The following is a 22,796-nucleotide window of genomic DNA, read 5'->3' on the forward strand; positions in this document are numbered from 1 at the left end:
CAGCACCATTCGTTACTTTTAGAGTTCTATTGTTAATCAAAAGAATTGTAAAAGCTATTTAAATAATATTTTTAGTTGAAATTATAAATAACTGGCAGTCCCGGCAAACGTTATTTAGCCATAAAAATGAAGTACAAATATCGGTATTAAAGATAGGTGACAGAAGGGTGAAAATTTAAGAGTTTGTTTATAATGTAGAAATAAATATGAAAGTATTGTAGAAAATGTAAGAGATGGATAACTGATTTAGAGGTATGAAAAAGAGATAGTAGCCGATTTTCAGGCCTACTGACTATGCGTAACAAATTTTAAGAAATTTGTCTGCATGACCAATTTTTTCTCATGCCGTATCGGAGAGAATTCTATATAGTATTTAAATAGCTTTGACTATATATACATTTTCATATATATAGTCAAAGCTATACCCTTGAAAAATTATTTGTAGACAAGTTGTAACATGAACAGTAGATTTTAAGATTTATATGGGCCAATCCCGGCGGCACTGCAATGCCGGGCCGACCCGTGACGGGAGTGGAGCGAGCCCCGAACATCCCGTCGATTTACAAAAATCAGTTTAATATACTGGTCCCTCAGTGAGGGAACTTTCAGATATTAAGCTGAAAAGAACAGATACTACACTTTGATCTTAGCCAAAAGGCCGAGAAGCGATACTGACGAATGGCCGGTCCAAGGAGGTCATAGAATGTAAAAAAATATTTATATCGCGTTGTAGAAAACTTTGTAGAATGCTCTCAGCGACATCTATCGAAAAAGCGATGTACTACTTAGTATCATCTTAGTTTGTGACGGTAATTAAAGGTAAGATTAAAGTGTAATGTTAGTCTTTATTATACGTATAAGTAATTTATTAATATAGTTTTTATTATTTTTCATTATAAATATTTAATAGTTAGGATCACTGGAAGAAGATAACATACTACGCCGACTCCAAATAATTGGATGAAGGAAAGGCAATTTATTTGTTACATATCGTTATAGTGGTTTAGATAGTTTAAGATAGTGATATACTACTATCTTTAAAACGGAACCACGATATTGTGTGCACAGTCCAGTTCGGTTTAAACCTCGTTACAGTAATATCTTCCTTCGTTTAAACGCTACAGTAGCTACGCTAAGTAAAACAAGAATTTCATAGTCTTCGTGATTCGTTGCCGTTTCCGCCCCGTGGTAAAAGGGTCAGGATTGATCAGATGTTAAAAGGATTGCAAGTCTGCTTTTTTCGATGTTAACATGATTCAAGTCATTGTTTTTAGAACAAGACAACGATTTTGTCAAAGCCACAGGTGTTCATGAATCCACGTAATTGACGCTTACGCGCTTTACGCTCCTGACATTTGTCCCTTTTACTTCTTCCGGAGTGTAGGAGAAAATTTCATATTAGTAATAACAAATATATTTGTTATGCTATTTGAAGTAAAAAAAAAACATTGTATAATTGAAATAACGTGTATTTTACACTTTTCAGTATCAATAGAATATTAATTTCATTATTATTAAACCTATGATTACAAAAATAACTATCCCTATATCAACTATTAAACATATTCATAATTACATTCACATACATTACATGTTTTGCCTTTACGATAACTTATTATAACATTTCCTAGCTGAATTCAAAATATTAAGTATTTTGAATGAAAATATTTCGAATTGACTATTTACAATGAAAGAAATCAATGAATACTTAATTTATATGACTATTTTATATGCTGATGTTATACAATAATGACAAGTCTTAAATTATGTCATGTTTTGGAGATAGCTACCGTTACAATATTTAGTACATGACAAACTAAACGATCAGTAGAATCTTATAAAACAGTTAGTGGATTTCGTAAACTTTAATTACACATATAGATTATTTAATTTACAATATAACTAATTATTAATAAAGGCTCTATTTTTATGATAATGCATTTACCAAATGTATAAATGTTTGAGCACCATGATGATATAGTAAAAGAATATAACATTTTTATCACAACTTAATATATTGGCATTTTTATATAGCGCAAATAACGCAATCCCCATTACTGAAGCAGGTATTATATGACTTAACCAAACAAAAATAAATTTTAATAAATATAAAATATTTAAATAAAAATTATCAAAGAATAAAATTCATATTACATATTGATTAAAACAAATTAAGGTATATTTCGTTTCAACACGAATAACGTAATACATTTTTATAATAGTTTATTATTATAATCATTGGATTAAATTTATTATTATTCTATTAGGTATAATGGCAATAGGTAATTCATTCAGGCAAATGACTATTAGGGACTGCGTTCTGCAATAATCTTAAAATTTATGTAAGTAAACATTGTACAAATAAGTTCTTAGATTACTGGATACGCAAGAAATTTTATTATATAATACATTTTTTTAAATGTGGAGATAAATGTGGTAACATTATTTTAATAACCTGTACAATAAATAACTAGTAAATTAATATAAAACTTGGGCTTGTACGATGGCAAAAATGCCAATAAAGTACCTTGGATGTTAAGGCCGAACCACAGAACAGCAAAAGAGGAAATACAATTATAAATGATAATAATAAAATTGCACTTTCAATTATGAGAAACAAAATGCATTCATTACATACAAATTTTATTTAAAATGTTCGTATAATGTCCATTTACAATTAACCACAACTGCAGTAGATTATTTATTTTTATAAATGAATTTCTATTAATGGTAATAATTTAAAGAATGATTAGTAATTAATATATTATAGTTGACATTGACATTTTAAATACATTATGAAGACTCGAAATTTGGAATAATGATACGCTATCACATAATATTTACAATTTAAGTTCATATTTAATGGCAAGCCTATTTAAAAGTATATAGAATTAAGATCTGTGAATTATTTGCTAATGTAGTAGAATATTATGATTTAACATAAAAGTATGTACTCAATAAATTTATTAGTTTATTGCCATTAACAGCACGTTATTCGAATAGTAACTTTATAGTTTTAGTAGGAAAGCCAACTGAAAAAAACAAAATATAGATGGCACGATGTATCGCCACTTTTTTAATATAAAAAATTATTAAACGTAACACCAATATCAGCTAGTTGGAGTGTATTTTTCGAGGGTGATTCTATGTAATCGTCATATGCAGTGTAATTAATCTACAAATATGTATCTTTGCATTCATGACATAAGACTCGGGGCATATTTAACAATAATCTTTTCAATCTTTCTCTATGATAAATATTAATAAAAGTATCGGCGTACAATACGATATGACCCCCAATAATTTGGATCGATATGTTTGTTGTTTGTGATTGTGCATTTTATCTACACTTACCAATTTTTAGTCCAACCGTATACCCAAGTTTAGCTCATGTGTTACATTATACAATACAGGTAGTGCTACCCACTGCTGAGGAGCAAATCTGTTAGGTCGATTTCCTGAGTTGAGTTGACTAATATAATGGGCCCTATCAACTGAATGACATATTTTATCGTGCATAGCATATACCAATGGCTGTAGTGTTCCTATATATTATATATTGTTAGATCATCAATGAACAATTAAAGGCGCAATTTATTTACTGTATAATTAAGTCTAATGTTTTATATATTATAGAATTTTGCTGGCAAATTTGAAAATTGAAATATTGTGGTTTTTGTTTAAAATGTGGCATCCCATCCAGAGAGGTCGTCGGGTGGCGGTTCATCGGCATCGGGCGGGTATTGGTCGAAGTTATGCGTGTCAACTGCGGACTTCACGACCGGCGTGATTGGTGGGTCCAAGGTGCGCTGCGCGAGACCCTCCCAGTTGAAACCATCGAACCATCTGGAAAGAAAATAGATTGTGTTGTTATGTCCACCACCTATCTCTTTCTCATATATTTTGCTTCGACCTCAAGGTTGTCTCCAAGAGATCGTTTAGCAATAAGACCACCTTTCGTGCTAGTTATTGTATTTTCTATTAATTAAAAATTTAAATAGAAAATTAACATTTGTAAATAACTACTAAACTGTAATCTCTTAATGAATAAAATTTAAAATTTCCTATAAACTCTTTTTCTTTTAAATTATGAAAGCAGATGTAATGAACACGACAACAATGCATTAACTAAAGAGGATCTATTACATGTGTGACATTATTATAAATAAGGAGTAAAACCATAGTATCAGTGGTTCCTATACATTACAACAGTTGCTTTTAAAATGATTTGGGTTAAGGTATTTAAGGTTTTTATTTTTTTAATAAAAATTATATCTATATCCTAAATAATATTATCATGTTTCATATCATTTATATAATGTGTACAGCAATTCATAATTTTTAGGATTGTGAATTTAAATTTGTACTCACTTGTGTTTCTGTATCTCAGTGATGCCTCCTCTCTGGTAGCCAAGTCGTTCGGCAGGGTTGTCGCGGCAGAGTTTCTTTATGAGGTTGGCTGCGTTTCTAGTTATAGATCGCGGGAACTCCACCGCATCTATACCCTTTAGAATCTTGTTGTAGATCTTCATTGGGTCCGCTCCAGTGAAGGGTGGTGACCCAGTGAGTAATTCGAACATAAGCACACCTGTAACACATAGGTTTAGAGCTATTATAATTTCTCATAAAAATAAGACTTCATCACCTCATTGTTCTTGTATCTATTTTGTTTTATAATTGAAAATTAATCGAATTTTATGGACTAGTATTTATTTAATATGTAGACCTCAGTCCATACAGTAATCGTTTTTTGTATATATATTTTTTATACATATATAATTATAATTTTCACGTGTTTACTACACATTTGTGGCGTAATAATAACATTTAAATCCTAGCTATCCGTATAGTATTTGTTGATTATAAGAATCAAGTTGTGGCAATTTCAATTCTCCCGCGGAATTATTTGACAAATGAAGTTCTTGTTCATATGTTCAAGAGGCCAAAAGATCCTACAAGAGTTCATGAGTTCTCTGACGGCAGGAGTCACCGAAGGGCACTGTTAGTAATGAGAACTAGTGCACCATTACAACCAATATACTTACTATGACAGAGACCTCTGGAAAGCATCGTGTTAAATTCCTAGTGAATTTGTTGTGTTATGTTCTTCCATAAAAAGTATTTTAGTAGCGTCCTTAAAATACCAAGCGTTGGGGGGGGGGGGGGGGGGATTGTTAGTAAAGTCAAAATTGTTAGCAATGTACCAAGTCAGGTTGACCTCACGCGAATCCCCCTGGAAACCATCATGTTAAATTTCTAGTGAATTTATCACGACATATATATAGGCCAACTGACCTGACCTACTGCTCATTTTATCATCCTCCACTGGTGCTCGCACAGCGTTAGTGCTGGCAAGTGCACCATAACTTATTGTCCTCCTATATAAAAAAGATTTAAGCATTTTAAAGTAGGAACTTACCTAGCGACCAATAGTCGGCGCTGATATCGTGACCTCGGTTCATGATAACTTCGGGTGCAACGTATTCAGGAGTACCGCAGAACGTCCAAGTCTTACGGCTCGCCTGTAGCTTTTTGGAGAAACCGAAATCGACTAATTTCACGTAGCCTTTGGAGTCTAATAGTAAATTTTCTGGTTTGAGATCCCTGAAATTTCACACAGCGTCATCTAGACCCAAATTAGGCTACCTAAAGCTTGTGTTATGGGTACTAGACAACTGATACAAATACACAGATATTTTTTTTTGTAAATACATACATATTATACATAGAAAACACCCAGACCGATACAAACAATCATACTCATGAATACAAATGTTTGTGCCGTGCGAGGAATCGAACCCGCGACCATCGGTCGTAAAGCGGTGTGCTACACCGCTAGACCACCGAGGTCGTCACTCATTATATCACATTTAAAAACGCAAGCTGAGTGGGTGACTCAGACGACATTATGAAAAGTCGATTTACCTAGTCTAGTCTACCATACCCGATAAAAACAATGAAAAATAGTTAAAAATATTGCCCGATAGTCTTCGTCTGTGAGTAGGTATAGTTTCTAAATACGATTAGAATTAAATCATGAAGTTGTTATACTAAAATAAAATATTGTAACATATTATTCGGTATATTTATAGGCAGATATGATAACTTTCATATACAACATTACATAATTAACTTTTAAGAACTACCCTTAACGTCCATAACCTAACCTTAATCACACATTTGTCATCCAGCAACTCGTATCTAATGCTAAATGTAACTATTTAAAATTTGATGTTACACTACATCAGTCCATTATCATGATAATCCATTATCATTAAGTTAACAATGTGTGAAAGATACAATAAAGGAGTGACTTGCCTAACAAAAATATGAGTGATTAAATTTGTTAGAAAAACAATAATTGTCAATGACTAAACGCATGCTGATGGAATAGTTTCATTAATTCGATTCAAACAGAAACTCAAAATCCTTTAGGCCTCTTCTTATACAAGTCGTATTTTTATCTGTCGTCATATGTCTTCGGATTATCTATACACTATGTACTCTGTAGTCTATGAAAGAAATAATAATATATTTTCTTTTATCTATAGTCATTTATTTTCTATTATTATCATTTAGATTTTTATAATAGTTCATTCCCCCTCGCGGACATAGCTGATACTCCTTGTTTTACTACTTGAGTGATTCCACACTTGTGCTTTATTATTTTGTATTGCTGTGGCACACATGCAGATTTACTCATATTCAATTGTATTGATTTAAATATCCTGCAATTATACTGTTTGTTATCAAACCTGTATCTGTGTACTAAGATACAAATAAAAATTCTTATATATATTCTTGGATAATCTATCTGTTGAGGTTTTATGTACAATTCTTTTTTCTATGTCATTTTTTGAAAAGAGAGAATGTCTTATTTTTATGTGTAATTATTATATAATTTAGAAATTTTGCAATAAACAATATTTTCTGTTCAGCTTTTTTCCTTTCCTAAAACGAGCCGTCCACATATTGGCGACCGTGACAGGACACAAACCTGCAATCTTCGGATTGACTAGAGGTTTGACATCACAGAATATATGTAGTGTATTGTCACTAATTTCAATTAAACTTTGACTTAAACGTCTTGGTATTCTATAATACATTGTTCCAGGATATCTATATTCTGTGACCAGTCATGGACTCCTCTTTCAATGTCTTTTGGAAGTTCATTATCCCAGTAAATATTTTTCTCCCAGCATTTTTGTATCAATAATTTGGGGATTAATGTCGTATCTAATTAATAATTATCTCTCCCTCTCTACCTAATTAATAATCTATCTATGTATTTAAGTCTGTTAATTATTACCTGTAAATAATATTTCTAGAATGTAGATAATGGAAGGCTTCTACTACGCAAGCAGTATAGAATCTTGTCGTTGCATCGTCAAATTGACCTGAAATTAAATATTTGTTTAACGTTAAAAACATGTGTAGATGTTTTATTAGAGGATTCTTTATTCTTATATAAATTAAAACCCGACATGATAAATTACATGAAGTGTTCATTATGGGATGATTTAATATTATAATAAAATTACCTCTATCTCTTAAAATAGTCCATAACTCTCCTCCGAGACAAGTTTCCATCAGCATATACAAGTACTTGCGGTCTTTGAAGGTTTTAAACAGCTTCACAATAAATTCGCAGTTCATTTCTGACATTATTTCCTTTTCGGACATTATGTGTTGCTGCTGTCTCGTCTCAACGATCTGGGCTTTCTTCATTTGCTTCAATGCAAATGATCGACTCGGATCTCCTTGTATTTGTACCAGTTCCACTCTCCCGAAGCCACCTATACCGAGAGTTGCTATGATACGGAGATCTGACAGACGTAAATTGGCGAATTCTTCGTTTAATCTGTAATGACAATAAATATTTCTTTAATATTTAATTTACTTCAAACTATTCTATAGCTGTTGACCGTATTTGTCCTTTACAGTTCCACTGGCCTTTTCGTTTTTATGAATAAGAGACATTAACCTACTTGGATACAAAAAAATGTATTCAAGTAAACAAATGTTTTTATAAATATAGTCATTGTGAGTGAATTATCAGTCAATGTCTTTATATCAAAATTACAATAGTGTAAATTATGCGATGTCTTCGTTGATATCAAATCGATGCAGTCTCACTGCTATATCTATTGTTCGAGTTGCAACTATAGTTACCTATATTTGTACAAAAACGCGGGAATCCAATCATATCTTACAATGGCTCGTTTTAATTTAAATTTTCTATGCCAACGAGGAAAGTTAATAACTAGTTATTAAAACTATTTGACATTGACAGCAAGTTTCTCGAAGAAAGTAATGAAAAATTTACTCAACATCTACTACTTACCATATTGGAACAATATCCTCATAATTGATTGCACGAAAAAAAAATAAGAATTATGAACATTGATACAAAGTCACATTTTCATTATGATTTTGTGATTAAGTACACCGAAATTGACTATTGTTCTAAGTAAAAAAGACTAATAGCAACACAATAGATTAAATGCACTGGCATGAAGTCTTAAATCCATTGTGAGCTAAGTCAAAGGCTGGCTTTGATGTTTTGTAAGAACTTGACATAGGAAGCTTGCATGCAGTGAAGTCATCGATTGATACGAGGACATTCGTTGCAAACATGAGTCATTATATTACTGTACAAATCATGTTACTGCCATAATTGTTGTTCTTTAGCACTCCTTTTGTAATGTCTCCAAAGTCATCTCTTGTAATTTTAATTCGGAATTTATTCTTATTGGTAATTATTTCTAATTGTAAGTATAATACAATTGTAATTATTTACTATTACAATTTATAGTAACTCATAAAGCAGATATTAAACCACAGCTGTTATTCAGGAAAGAACTACAAAGTATCTAACTAATTCAATTTATAGTAAATTTAAAAAAGTGACATTCATTAACTGATTCGTCTGTGAGTTTAATATTGAAAATCTGCTTTTTGTTCATTTAATGTATAATAATATAATACTAATTTCCAAATAACATTTTAACTAAATATTTATAAAAAAAATCATTTTCATTTATCATATCATTCATTTTATTAATTCGTTGTTAATAAAAAACTGCAAGCTGCTAAAAAAATAGAAAAGAAAGAGATACAGCATGCTATTAAGTATCACACAATAACAGCCTTGTTAAAATTGCTTCACTATGTTCAATGTAAAAATAGAGATCGGAACTAATTTAGAAAAATTTTCTTAAACTGGTTCCACTTATGTTATTTGTGCGACTTGTCTTTGCTGTGGCATAGAGGTCAGCCGTTATTTTAAGATATAGATCCGGAGAATAGATCTACTGACCTTAACGCTGATTATTCTTGCTGAAACTAGTAAAATGCAGATAAATTCTTACCTTTGTCTACTTTCGCCTTCGTCTTTATACTTGGTACGAATTTCGTCTAGAGTCGATATGAGTTGGTTGAATGTCTCCCGATCGATGACGAGGCACGTGCATCCTTCTGGTGAGTCACAGATGATATTTGCTGTCCGAAGATCATCCCTGAAAATTAGACGGAATGCAATGAAAAATATTGCTCTTGTCGCAAAGGCAATCGTACTAAGGTACTACCACTCTCCTTTTATGCATTTCATTCACATAGTCCATTCATCTTTTCTACGCTCATCTCTTTCTATTATTATTAAAAAAATAAAATGATGACTGATTGATCTCGGAAGTGAGAGCTTATATCGTTTCTACGATCATGAAATTTTGCTCAAGGGTTGAACTTCACAACGACGTAATTAAGCGATTATCGGCAAATATGAATATTACAAAATATTTAAAGATATCAGTTTAATATATTGCAAGAATAAATTGCAATAAAATACGAGTATAATAGGAAGATATGTTTTATAAATTACTCATTTTTAGTATAGAAAATAACTGCCTTGTTACTAAATGAAAATATTATTAATATTATTGAAATTTTAAGAGGACTATACATTTTTCTTTTTATTAATTGTATTTATTGAACTATATTAGAGATTGGATAATAAATGTATGATTGGTTAACATTTATTCTGATAGATCTAAAACGAATTCGAAACACAACGATTAATAAAGCATGGATACAGAGTTGGTTGCTCTATTCTTAAAATAAAATCACTACGATTTTATTATCAAACATGTATGTCTAGTAAACTTATAATAATGACACCAATCAATATTAGCACGTACCCTTGCAACGCTTTTTCTCCGAAGAAATCACCTTTCGTTAGTGTTCTAATGAATTTCTCATCGTTACTGTTCGGTTGCTTCTGGGTCACTTTTACCTGAAATGAACAAAAAGCACGAATACTATTAATAACTCGTGGAATAAAGATACTTTATTCAGGTATAAATAGATTCTCATTCTTATGGGCCTGTATTTTATTTGTTTATAAAACAACAAGATAAATTTCACCCAATAAATCAAATAAGTTTGCTTGTTTATTCGTAAACATTCTAAAATGCAATTCTTGTATTTAATCAAAATAGAGAAAATAAATAACTTTCAACCCTTTCTATAACCTATTCACAAAACTGTAACTAACCCCTCAATATTAATTTTATCTATTAAAGCGACAAAACATAGTTCTCTTTTAAAATAGGAAAACAGGTAGTAAAAAAGGGACTAAACTAAAGAGTAAGTAGTATGCCAGTTACATTTAATTTGACCTAATTTTAGATTAATGTGAATATGAGAATATGTTTTGATCGAGATTCATCACGTATACAACTACTAGTGATCTCGACTGCGTGAAATTTTCGATAACTTCATGCTATAATATCCACGAACAACCGGCGTGCTATTTTTAACCCAAATTCTATTTTTGAAGAACAAGTTGTTTAGCTGTGACACCTAATAGAAAGTTATATGCATTCTTTTGAGATAATAAGAAACATGATGACGTTATAAGTTAGGAGATCAAAATTACGATATATTTAATATGGGTCATATAGATGTAATGCATACGGTTTGTATGGGTAAACTAGAACCTGGTGGGAAACAGGTTTGACCAAGATAATTATCCATAGAAAACCGGCGTCAATATCGAAAGTTGTCATTAAAATCCGGATGTACAACATTACAAAACTAGCATAACGTAATAGGTATATGACGCGAATCCTAAAAACAAATATTTTAAGAGACTTTACTCTATAACATACAATACACGAATCGATACGAATCGATATCGAAATGCACTAAAAAAGAATAAATAACTATGCATTTTATATACTTTTTAATGACATGGATTTATTCATAAAATTTCTTTTTCAAACACCTAATAATAATTTTCCGGTAAAGTGTAAATTAAACATTGAGCAATGAGAGCAAAAAAAGCTTGGAGGCAATGCGATAACAACGGAAATGAGATAACACCGTTTGAAGTAACAACCGTCTGGCCAAACAAACCGGACAGTTTCAAAAGAAAAATAAACGGGAACCTACTTTCCGCTCCAATGGTTATTTGACAAGATCGTCTTATTTACACTTAGCAAAAATCATAATCATCAGATTTAATTATGTGGTTTCTATCTAGTATTTAATTTAATCTATGTTTACCGCCGTGACAGCGACATTTTGCACTTTCTCTCGTTATTGATGGAAAATTTTCCCGTTTTGATAATTTTTATGGATAAAGACACTCAATAGTGAAACGCTATTTCTGCTACTTGTTACTGAAGTAAGTCTATTATATGTATGTTTTATTTAGTATCCTACATATTAGTATCTTATAGAAGACAGTTTTGTTTCTTTCTATTTTTAGAATATTTTGTTCAATTATATATTTTTGTCTTATAAAACCTAATGAATAAAATTAAAGATATTTATGAAGGATCTGACTATTGACACGCAAGGTATAGCTATATTAATAACCCGTTAATCATTTATCTGATTTGTAAACAGTGTTTTGTCAATAAATGTAATTATTATTGCCTTTTTTTTGTATGCAATACCTAATAGTACTATTTTTTATGATGTAAACCATTTATTATTAAGTTGGCGATAAATAGATTGGCAGATTGCTGAAATATTCTAGTTATTGATGCAATGATTAAGTCATTGGCTGCATCTCGTAAGAATGACATTGCTTCACTATTAAAGCTCCTAATGTCAGTATTATTTCTATTTCATAATTAAGAACAATGATCTCGCGAAATATATTCTCTCATAGAATTTGGTTAAATTAGCTATTAATACAAATTACAATTGTTACTTCAAACTAAATAATTTAGGTCATGTACAAGATATTTTACGTTACTTGCATATTGTAGACAATTTTTTTTTGTTAAATGTACAAGATGGGTTAGGGTATCAAAAAGAAATTCATAGGTAACATTAAGCACTACAATTATTAGACCCCCAAAGTATTACCTTTTGTAATACTAGAGGTCTAATAATTTTAATGTGTCTAGTAATGTGAATTACAATTAATTCAACGACGATATTAAAAAACTATATTAACTAGTGTACATAGTGTAGATCCCGTTTTATTCTCTTTGGACTACAGGCGCTCAAAATATTCAACGAAGAATGTTCCACCTATTTATTAGGAGTAGATAATTCCCACAAAGGCATACAAAAATCTGGCCTCAAAATACCATACGTCCCTCTCGCCAGCGATCAGTGCGCTGACCTTGCAGCACAATAGCGCGGCGTTTGGCCTTAACAGTCTTTAAACAGACCAAACATTAAAACATAAGCAGTCACATAGAATAGTTTCTGAATAAACTCTAGCACAGGCTATATCACATTTGGAAAGTTACAAACTACAGTATCTAAAAATAATTATTAATCTGTAAAGTGGTTAAACTGTATATTCGTAATTCCTTCTCTATTTATTGGTCAGTTAGTAACATTTTTGCTTTGCAGAATTATAAGCTACACAAATGCCAAGGTGAACCTCTTACACAGTCACCCATGTCTGACGCGATCAGTATTATACATTTTCACATGAATTTAAATGGATAATAAAGGAACTGTTGCGACTATATTAATATTAATTCTGAGAACCGTCTCAAATTTGTTTCGAAAGTTAATATATTAAAAATTGAATGTAAATAAGAAACTTTCGTTGTTAATTTTGTATGATGAAATAAGAGATCCAATTGTTATGTCATCATATTTGTTCAGATTGAAAGCGAAGTTGTGTTTATTTGAAATGGATTGGATTACCATTATGGTTCAAATCCTATGTTTATAAACATGGTATGCTCGTGTACGAGTAAGGCACGTAGTTCATAGATTGTGCGAACGTCTCGAAAGTTGTACCGCAGAATGAAAGTGAAATTGTTGACTCTCGTTAGACAATCTTCACAGAAAAGATGAAATGAATTTCTATTCAACACAATGTCATCAAAACTGATTACAACGTTCCATGTAGATAGATTACAGTTACAAATTGATGATTGAATATATACTGCAGTCTTTAAAAGACAACTGTCATTATAGAGAAAAGTTAAGTGATTCTGCATTGGATTACCAGCATAATACATTTTATAGGCTGGCTAAAAGAAATTTATACGCTCTTATGAACGGTAGCAATACACGTCTTAAAATATAAAAAAGGGACTCGATAAAAACTGAATACATTAAATAACAGCTTTTTTATAAGTAAAGCGAAGAATAGGTCAACGAAAACATAACGTATTTATAGAAATAGAATAAAAACAATAGTGACACATCGCTTGGACTAAAATATTACAATTCTCGTATCTTATTAGTTATGGTTGATTATTGTTATGTCAACATTAGACAAATATACACATTTTAAAACTTAACTAAAAACTCGTTTGTTTATTAGTATACTAGTTAATTCAAATATTGATATATTTATATTCTTTGAAAATTACAAATGCAACATGCTATATGCATGTTACTGAAATTGCAATGATGAAATAGAAAAAGAACTTAACATTAGTAAAAAATAAATACCATTATGTCGTAAGTGTAACTTGACATTCAATGCAGTAATTTGAAATAAAATAAATACAACTATAAATTATTGTGTCTATATTTGTATCAATAATGAAGACTTCGAAACCCGTAACGAATTGTAAATAAAACCAGGATTGAAACCGGTACAGGCTCGCCAGACGTATGGCCGCCGAACAAAAATAAACCGGATATATTAAAACACTTACCTGTCCCTTAGAAATAATGAAGAATGTGTCACCACGCGCTCCTTGCCTGATAATGTAGTCACCGTTCTGATAGTGCGTCTCTTCCAAAACGTCAGATATTTTGATAAGCGTATCTTCGGGTAGGTCTTTAAAGATCGGCACACTGTTGAAAAAAAAAATAAGTCTTTTCACTTTATATACTAATATTACATTTAAATAAGACAATACTTAAGAAAAATCCTTTCGATAAAAAAATTTATAATCGGTTTGTATATCGGAATCTCCAAAATTTAAATCCGTTAAAAAACCTTTTATATCGTAAATGGGAGTTGAAATATTAAAGAGGAATGCGATGAAGTAGGGTTGTAAGGTGTAAATTTACACAACAATACTAATAATTATTTTGTCATAATAAGTCGGCTCTGTGTCTTTGTTATTCTTAGTCGAATAATAAAAGTATCCGGTTATTTATACGATTATTTTCAGACTAGTGTTTCTCCAACGTAGGCGTTCGTCGAACACACACACAGCTTAGACGCCGCGAATATCCAACGCTGACGTTGCGTAAACGCTATCAGTTATTAGCTCTCGGAGACGCATCGTGATCCTGAGTTGTGGAGCTTGTTTTATGATGAAATGAATCAGCAAATTCACGGTGGTGCGTTCGTGATTGTATACATGACACTACTTCAGGGCTAAACTCTCCTATCATTTTATTTAAATGTAAACTAGGCATACATTGACTAAACGTCCATGCTGTGCATATACTATATTCTGCAAACTTTTAGACTGGAGATATGCAAATAAGATTTGGCCAATTGGAATTCGATTTTATATTTAATTAGTATAATCAAAATTTTATAACATCATGAATAATATATATATCTGTCAAAATAAAGCATAGTACCTAAGAAGAAATAAAAATGTCGGCAAAGCAAATTAGAAAACATGTGATAATTATGAATTTTTATTTTAGTGATGCATATCTTTCTTGATCTTATAGAATAATTTCATAAATACGTTATCAGCATATATATAAAAAGGAAAACAATGAAATCACGAAAATAAAATTATTAATAATTAAACATTTTTGGTCCATTGAGAAACAAATGCATTACCTAAATAAAAACAAGAATTCGTATTCCATAAAACGCAAGTATTAAAACTGAAAACAAGGTTCGAAGGATGTTTTAAATTTTCCTTAAAAATAAAATAAAATAATCACTAAATCCACCATTGCATTAGTTTTACGCAATATAAAATTCTAACAATTGTGTTAAGAATAACACGTTCTAAAAATTGTTTTAAGCGCTCACGTACTCCTTTGGTTCAACTTGGATACGTGATGCTTAAAGTATTTTGCAATAAAAACAAAATACGTATATATGTAAGTATATAGTTATAAAGTAACAGTACTAAATCGAAATTAATAGTAGCTATTATAAAACTACCTTAATATAAATTTGATAAACTTTAGTAGATTCGATCGATAAAAACGATATCATATGATAATATTAATTTAAATGTTTTATTTTGTAATAAAATATCCATTATTCAAATAGAGTATTGAAAGTTTCAAAAGTCTATGACTATGACTCCGCCATTGTATTGTAAACGATGATTATTACATAAAGAACTTTAAATAGTATGTATTTGTGATGGTTAACTATCAGATATTCTTTATTTTAATTCTATAGCTACAACAGTCATTCATTATGTATTACTCCGTAACTAGTCAAAGTATGTCGAGGTAATTAGGAGGAAAACGCAAGACACAAAAGTATTCATTTTAGAATTGACCACAGTTCATGACTATATCCATGAATTAAAAAATAGATACTATTTAATGTTTATTTTATTTAAAATCATTATATTTAAATCAAGTATTCCTATTGTTGTATTTTAAAATATTCAAACAAAATCATTTTTGGACTACTGACAATGTAAAATCGGCAATCGTCATTTAATGTAACTTTTAGAACTAGTCATGTCTTCTTTATGCCTCTTCTGAGGATTAAAGAGTACATACATACACTACTTGAAACTACACTATTTTATAAACTTCCAATTAAAATTATATAGTTGTAATGTGGGTTTATCGTAAATTTAATACAATTTTAAACAATATTAGAGATCTAATTAGTTGAATTTGATAATTTAAAAAGAAACAAATGTAAATTATAATACAGTAATATATAACTTAAATTCAGAAATATGCATAAACATGAGAATTTTTAAGAAACTTGTATATAAAAGTGATAAATTTTTTATTACCATTACGAACATCTTTAAAGAAGCTACACAAGTATCATTATAATAAACAGTCTTAACATTGTCAACTTTTATCAAGATCGAATTCTGTATTCCTAGAACCTATGAGTTGGAGTGGTGAAAGGACTTCAATTGAAATGCCATGAGACTGCAACATGACGCTTGTTTCGTAAATTGCGCACGAGTGCTTGGGTAACTGCAGTGACAAAATTTCGTCAACAATGCCTTTGTTTTATAGTTCGTTAAACATTTTATAAAAAAACGCTTTAGTATCATGTAATGCTTGGTGGGAGGTTTGTATTTATTCTCAGAACATTAATCTATGAAGCATGCATGCACTTCCATGAGACCTTGAACACCTAAATAAAACGCAAGTCATAAGTAAGAATATACTTGTATCTAGTGGCCGACTTTGCGAAATGGCAATAATTACTAAATAGATAAATAATTTTAATATTAATGAACCTAGACATTTAAGATTTTAACATATACTCATACTAGACTTGGGTAATAATATAGACAATAGCATTTTCGCAAGGATATACGCAGATCTTGTGCTGGTTAAATGTCTTGCATCATAATTATAATAGCATAGTTATTGACCATCTTACATTTTTATTTGCATACAAGAAACTACTTAAAAAAAAGAAAAAGAAAGAAATTATAAATATGATTTTAGAAGAACGCCTTTGGTAAAAGCTTGGATTAAGTGAACTTTAGTAGATAGGATTATACTACTATTCGTAATTAAAATATTAATACACTAGGAATATAATCAACAAATCTTTACACAATAATTAGGTATCTTTTATTAATTTTGAGTAATAAACTATGCAGTAGATTATTATTGTCACAAAACATTATTTCTACTTGAATTAACACTAATAGCTATACAATACCATTAGATGGGACAATTGCTTTGAATTTCAATTAGATCTTTTCAAATCAAAGTCAATTTGAGAACATTCATTTTAAAAACCAGTAGGTAAAGTATAATATTAACTTTGATTTTTCGATTATTGTGTATCATGCCTACAGACGTTATTCATAACAATGCCCATAAATAAATGTAAATGTCGATACTGACGAAAGCAGAAGAATGGAACGTTGTCCTACCCATTGCATTTGCATAAGTGTCTTGGAGGTCAATATCCCTTTATGTCATCGGTAATGCACTCACAAGCAGTTTGTTCTTGTAAACGCATATTTAAATAGAACCCTTTTTTTGAAACTTGAACATCAACATAAGATTTACTGCTATTTATTTTATAATCGTTGGTGTTTTTACATTCAAATATACTATTATAAACATTTTAATAGGTACTAGTATTGATAATTATTATCAAAGTAAAGATATATATATAAGAGTACATTAAACAAAAGTATGTACCTATGGAAATAACCATTATTTTATGAGAAACTAAAATAAAGTATAAATGTGCTCCTAATGATGTCAACATATATTTTTAAAATAAATGATTTACTGAAATTCAACATAAGATAGTAATAATTACAAACACATTCACCATATGTCCAAGTAAGACACGTGTTTTATATCTATCAAAGTGTCAAAATAGATTTAGTAAAATTACCACCGAGCGATATGAGGTTACTGTCCGCATTAACGTAAACAATTTGTCAAGTCTCATTAGGAAGGAAAGCTAGAATAACTCATTCTAAATACAGACAGCCTTTCAAGTGAATTGAACTTTTAGATAGTAAGTCTAAATCGTGACTCCGCATTTTTTTTATATGAATGCTACCTATTATTAAATAAAGAACCACAAATGATTGTAGCTCTTTTTAATCCATTGAAATTGCTTGAAAACTCAGAATCATTCTAATTTTATTGCAATTTGTAAAATACATATTTGTTTAGAAATTTATGATGTTTATTTTTTTATACAAATACTAAGAAAAAGGCAAAGCATTTGATGGCCCATTTTATGGAAAGTGGAAAACGTCGCCTATTATGTCAGGTAAAGCACGGCACGGACATTATAAAATACACAAATACACTGTGATGGGCATAGTAACTCGTAGTATATCTCATGCGACTATGTTCTTATTCTTGAGGATTAATGGTATATTAGTACTATAGCCTATTTGTAATTATTCTATAAAATCAACAATCACATTATTAGAACTTAACGTTTCCTCGTAAGAACTTTGAGTTTTGCTCAAGGCTTTATATGTCAAATTAGAGCTATATAAATTAGAGAGTCACATATATTTTTGTAACAAAATGTTCGACTTAATTTTGAGGATTTATAAAACACTCTGTTCAAGTCATAATGTTGAGTTTCGTAAGAATGACACCATTGCCACTGCTATCAGTATTGACCTCGTTAACTTCTATGACAATCCATCAGACAATGAAATTTTAGTCAAATCCTTGTACTCGTTATGAAAAAATAAATATAATAATAAAATAAATATACTAATAAAGTAACAAAGATTTTATTTGTTATAAAATTCATATTAATAATTATTATTGCATTTAATTACAGGCTCAACTATTCGTGAATGAAAACGAAACATTTTCAATTGACTTCAGAAGGAGTTTCTAATTCCAACTCTATTTGCTGGCATCATTAGCAATAAATTCGTATAAAACAACACTGATTCTGAACCAAACCGATTTTAATTATTTAATCGACGGTTTCTTTTCCTGTTTTGGTCCTATCCTAACAAAGACTCTACTTTTGTTTGTGGTTTGTGTGTTTGTGTTTTTATATTACAAACTTACCTCTTCAAGAAATCAGTATATTCAGCCTGTCGTATAAGTCCAGTTCTCATCATAATGGTCTGGAAGCATTGACGTTCAATGGCCCATAGCCGACAATCGGTTGCTGCTTTTATGGTGGCTGTTCTCTTGCAATTGTAGAGGATGGCCAGTTCACCGAACACCTTGCCCGGTGCCATCGTACTGAGGTATTTGTTCTCTCTTGATACTTCCACTCTGCCCTCTAAAAAAAAAAGAAATGCAGTTTTTAATATTATTTTATAAATAATATTAATGAAAACGTAATATTAAGCAGTGTTTAATATTACATTTTCATTTTCAGAAAACCCAATGTTTTAAGTTACAGCAAATTTCTGTTTGTTAGAAAATTTACGGAATGGTTTTAGATATTTGTACATTCATTATTAATAATTAGATGGATGAGATGGATCATACTTAGATTAACAAATTAGATACTTTTTATTACAAATAATGAATACAGATAACATAGCGTAATTGGAATTGCATTAAAAATTGGAACGATTTTCTAAATGCAATTTTAGGAAACAATTCATCTATTGTAAATATGCAAGTAATGAGATATTTTATATTTTGAACCACAACACAAACAATGAACGTTATACTACATTTTATAAGATATACATATGTATTTACGTACATACGTATAAAATCTTTCCGGAAAACAACGTTTACAAACACTTCACACATTCAAGGTTTTAAATGCCAAAACAGTCATCGTGCCGGACATTGATGACTCATGATACAGTGTCAACAAAATATGTATAATTAAAATTATCTATCAGTTTTGATATAATAATATGATTACTATAGGTCTCTAAGTGTATTCGATATGGCAAAGCAAATCGAATAGAGCAGCTCTTTAATTTTTTAAAATAATATATAATAGTATGAAATTCCATTATTATCGCAATAAAATTACCTATACCCTCTAGCTAGTACTGCAGATAATTTGGTAGCACCGTATACATTTCCACTAATATATTTTTCTTAGTTCTTTACTTCTCTGTGAAACAACATCATCTATTGTATTCTTACAACAGGCATAAGTGAGATACGGTATCTGTCTCAATTTGTATGAAACTAAGCGTATCATCACTAACTACTAAATTGCTTGCCTGAATGCTACAAAAGCTATTTTTTAAAAGGTATTATACTTCATTCTTACGTAAAATGCCATTTATATATAGCTTTTCTTAAAATTGTAAAATTTTAAAATAATTGTAAGTAATAATAATTAATCTAATATATTAAATATAAATTCTTAAACCTTAGTGGGTACTGTTCACGTGGGAGTTTCAGGACAACCATTAGAATGTTTCCGTAAAAAAACTCTACTCCACTTTGCCATTTTATATTTTATGTGGTTTGATAGATCAGTTATAAATGTCCTCTATTTACATATATGAGTATAACTCATAATTACAAATAATCGACCAATAATAACTTTAAAGTAATAAAAATATAAAAAATATTTTATGATGGATATTATCGGTACATTTATTATGAAATAACTCTTAAAAACACAGTTTCATAACGTTTTATTACTGCAAATATGAAACAGAAAACTAGAGGTTATATAAAACCAGTTAATATTATGTCTATAAAATAAAACACGATTTGAACTTTCACCTGTAGTCTTATACGAAGCAAGATGTATCGTAACACTTTCATTTTTAAGATCATATATAAATTATGAATATTTAATTATAACTATAAATTTCTATGAATATTCATGTAGTTATATATAGGTACATTGAGGGTTAATATTAATATGAAAATAAAATAAAAAATAAAAGTAATAATATATGATTGCTCAATACTTAAATTATATTTGTTATTACGTAAAATAGAAACCTGTATATGTAAATTTATGCTGTAATAGAAATTTTAAATTTTATTACGGGGCATACGATAGTGAAAATAATGCAACATTCTAAAATCCATATACTAAATATATATATTTAAGTATCTATAAAAAATTATAACCTATAAGACTTAAATTTAACAAATTCTTGACATTTAAGTGTGACATAGCTATGTTTACATATTTATTTTGCACAGCATTCGTGTTTAATTTATGCTTGCTTTGTTTATTTTATTGTAATACTAATATTATAAGGTGATGACATTAACAAAATTGTACATATAATCTATATATCATCAAAAAAAGATATTGTATTAAGATTACAAAGCTGCAAACAAAGAGGTAGGTATTTTATTCTCACGATCATATGTTTCTTCGCACGATACTTATGCGCCAACCCTGAAGAAATAATTATATTTAGTTACGTTAAAAAATTGTTGTATTATTTTACTTTATATTATTACTACATATATATATATGAATGAACCCGCATAATGTTGTTTTACCCAATCGCATTTATTCAAGACGCAATTATTCAAGTAGGACCAACTAAGAAAGTCAGCGAAACTTAATAAAAATGGTTATATGTACTTTGACTGAATTTGTCTGCGTGGGTACCTATGTCATACCCATTTAAGCCAGCCGCATAGCAGATACTTTGCAAACTGTTTTCGTGGAGGGTGAGATATCAAGATATGGTGATACTAGATAGTAGGTACTTACGAAAGCATATCATAGCAACATCTTATTCCTCCAGAATGAGAATGCGATTTCATAATGGATGCGGTTTAGGGTTAACACTTAATATCAGGTGGTTCATGAACTTGTTTAGCATTTCAGTTGTTAAATTGAAGGTCATGTATATGCTCATTTTTAAATCATCTACGTCAATGTAAGAAAAATATTTGTACCATAAAATACAATAATACTTCATCAAATCATCATTTCATTTTACGCACGCTTAAGCATACGTCAATGCTCCAAAATAATGTTTGGAAACACAAACAATAGATATCTAAGTAACAAACTCAGTATATGTGCAAATTGTTATATCATTGTTTGAGTTCTACATATGTTTTTAGTCAAAAAAGCCATTCGATTGGAAGTTTACTGAAGGCGTTTGTTGCCCGGGTCACCACCAATATTATGCCCACCTTCATGAAGGAGGTATATCAGCTGCTGTGACAGATTGCCTGAATGTCACAGCAGCCGTGCCGTGACCAACACAGTCAATTTCAATAATAGCTTGAAATAAATAAGTAAACTACACTTTAGAAGAACTAAATAATTTGAAATTACTACAGGAATACAATCTTTTCAGCAATATTCATAGTTGAGACAGCAATATTGTATGCTCTACCATGTCTTTCCGCGATAAATGCACATTTTCACGGAAAAAGGTTTAGATAAAAATATATCTATATAGTAAAATCTTACGATACAAGTTTTATCACTCTCTCAGGTATACTTTATGTAAAAAAATTAATTGCCTCTTCGGCATTTCTTATTACAAAATATTGTAACATAATATAGTATTCTATATGAAGGACTTAGTCTTTGTTGCGGCATTGAATATACGCCGGTTACTCGAAATTGTGTGTAAAAACTAATAATAATATAAATGTAAGACATTGCTTATATCGTCCTTTTTAATGACTCAAGTATTCGTTATTAAAAGTACGCTTGACATTAAGAAGAACCAAATGCTTTCTTGAGGCTAGAATAAAATTTAATTGAATATAAAAAGTATTACATAATAAAATAGTAA

The 22,796-nt window shown here is 30.0% G+C and overlaps 1 protein-coding gene and 1 non-coding gene across 4 annotated transcripts in view; both read right to left on the minus strand.

The window, feature by feature from the left end:
• Nucleotides 1–477: 477 nt before the first annotated feature.
• Nucleotides 478–670, minus strand: LOC131851417 (U2 spliceosomal RNA). The gene has a single exon (XR_009357886.1). It is a non-coding gene; the product is annotated as a U2 spliceosomal RNA (small nuclear RNA).
• A 2,961-nt stretch (nucleotides 671–3,631) lies between these two features.
• LOC131851319 (cGMP-dependent protein kinase, isozyme 2 forms cD4/T1/T3A/T3B) overlaps nucleotides 3,632–22,796 on the minus strand; it is a 120,909-nt gene continuing 101,744 nt past the window's right edge. For all 3 annotated transcript variants that reach the window (XM_059201806.1, XM_059201807.1, XM_059201805.1), the window contains 9 exons: nucleotides 19,147–19,366; nucleotides 14,148–14,289; nucleotides 10,197–10,291; nucleotides 9,372–9,518; nucleotides 7,542–7,861; nucleotides 7,310–7,397; nucleotides 5,420–5,604; nucleotides 4,372–4,588; nucleotides 3,632–3,846 (listed from right to left, as the gene is read on the minus strand). In XM_059201806.1, the coding sequence (XP_059057789.1) occupies nucleotides 3,681–3,846; nucleotides 4,372–4,588; nucleotides 5,420–5,604; nucleotides 7,310–7,397; nucleotides 7,542–7,861; nucleotides 9,372–9,518; nucleotides 10,197–10,291; nucleotides 14,148–14,289; nucleotides 19,147–19,366 (1,580 nt within the window). In that variant the 3' untranslated portion in view covers nucleotides 3,632–3,680. The remainder of the gene's footprint in view (nucleotides 3,847–4,371; nucleotides 4,589–5,419; nucleotides 5,605–7,309; nucleotides 7,398–7,541; nucleotides 7,862–9,371; nucleotides 9,519–10,196; nucleotides 10,292–14,147; nucleotides 14,290–19,146; nucleotides 19,367–22,796) is intronic.

The sequence above is a fragment of the Achroia grisella genome, unplaced genomic scaffold, assembly GCF_030625045.1.
Source record: "Achroia grisella isolate CSIRO2021 unplaced genomic scaffold, CSIRO_AGI_Agris_v1 utg782, whole genome shotgun sequence".
Classification (NCBI taxonomy): domain Eukaryota; kingdom Metazoa; phylum Arthropoda; class Insecta; order Lepidoptera; family Pyralidae; genus Achroia; species Achroia grisella.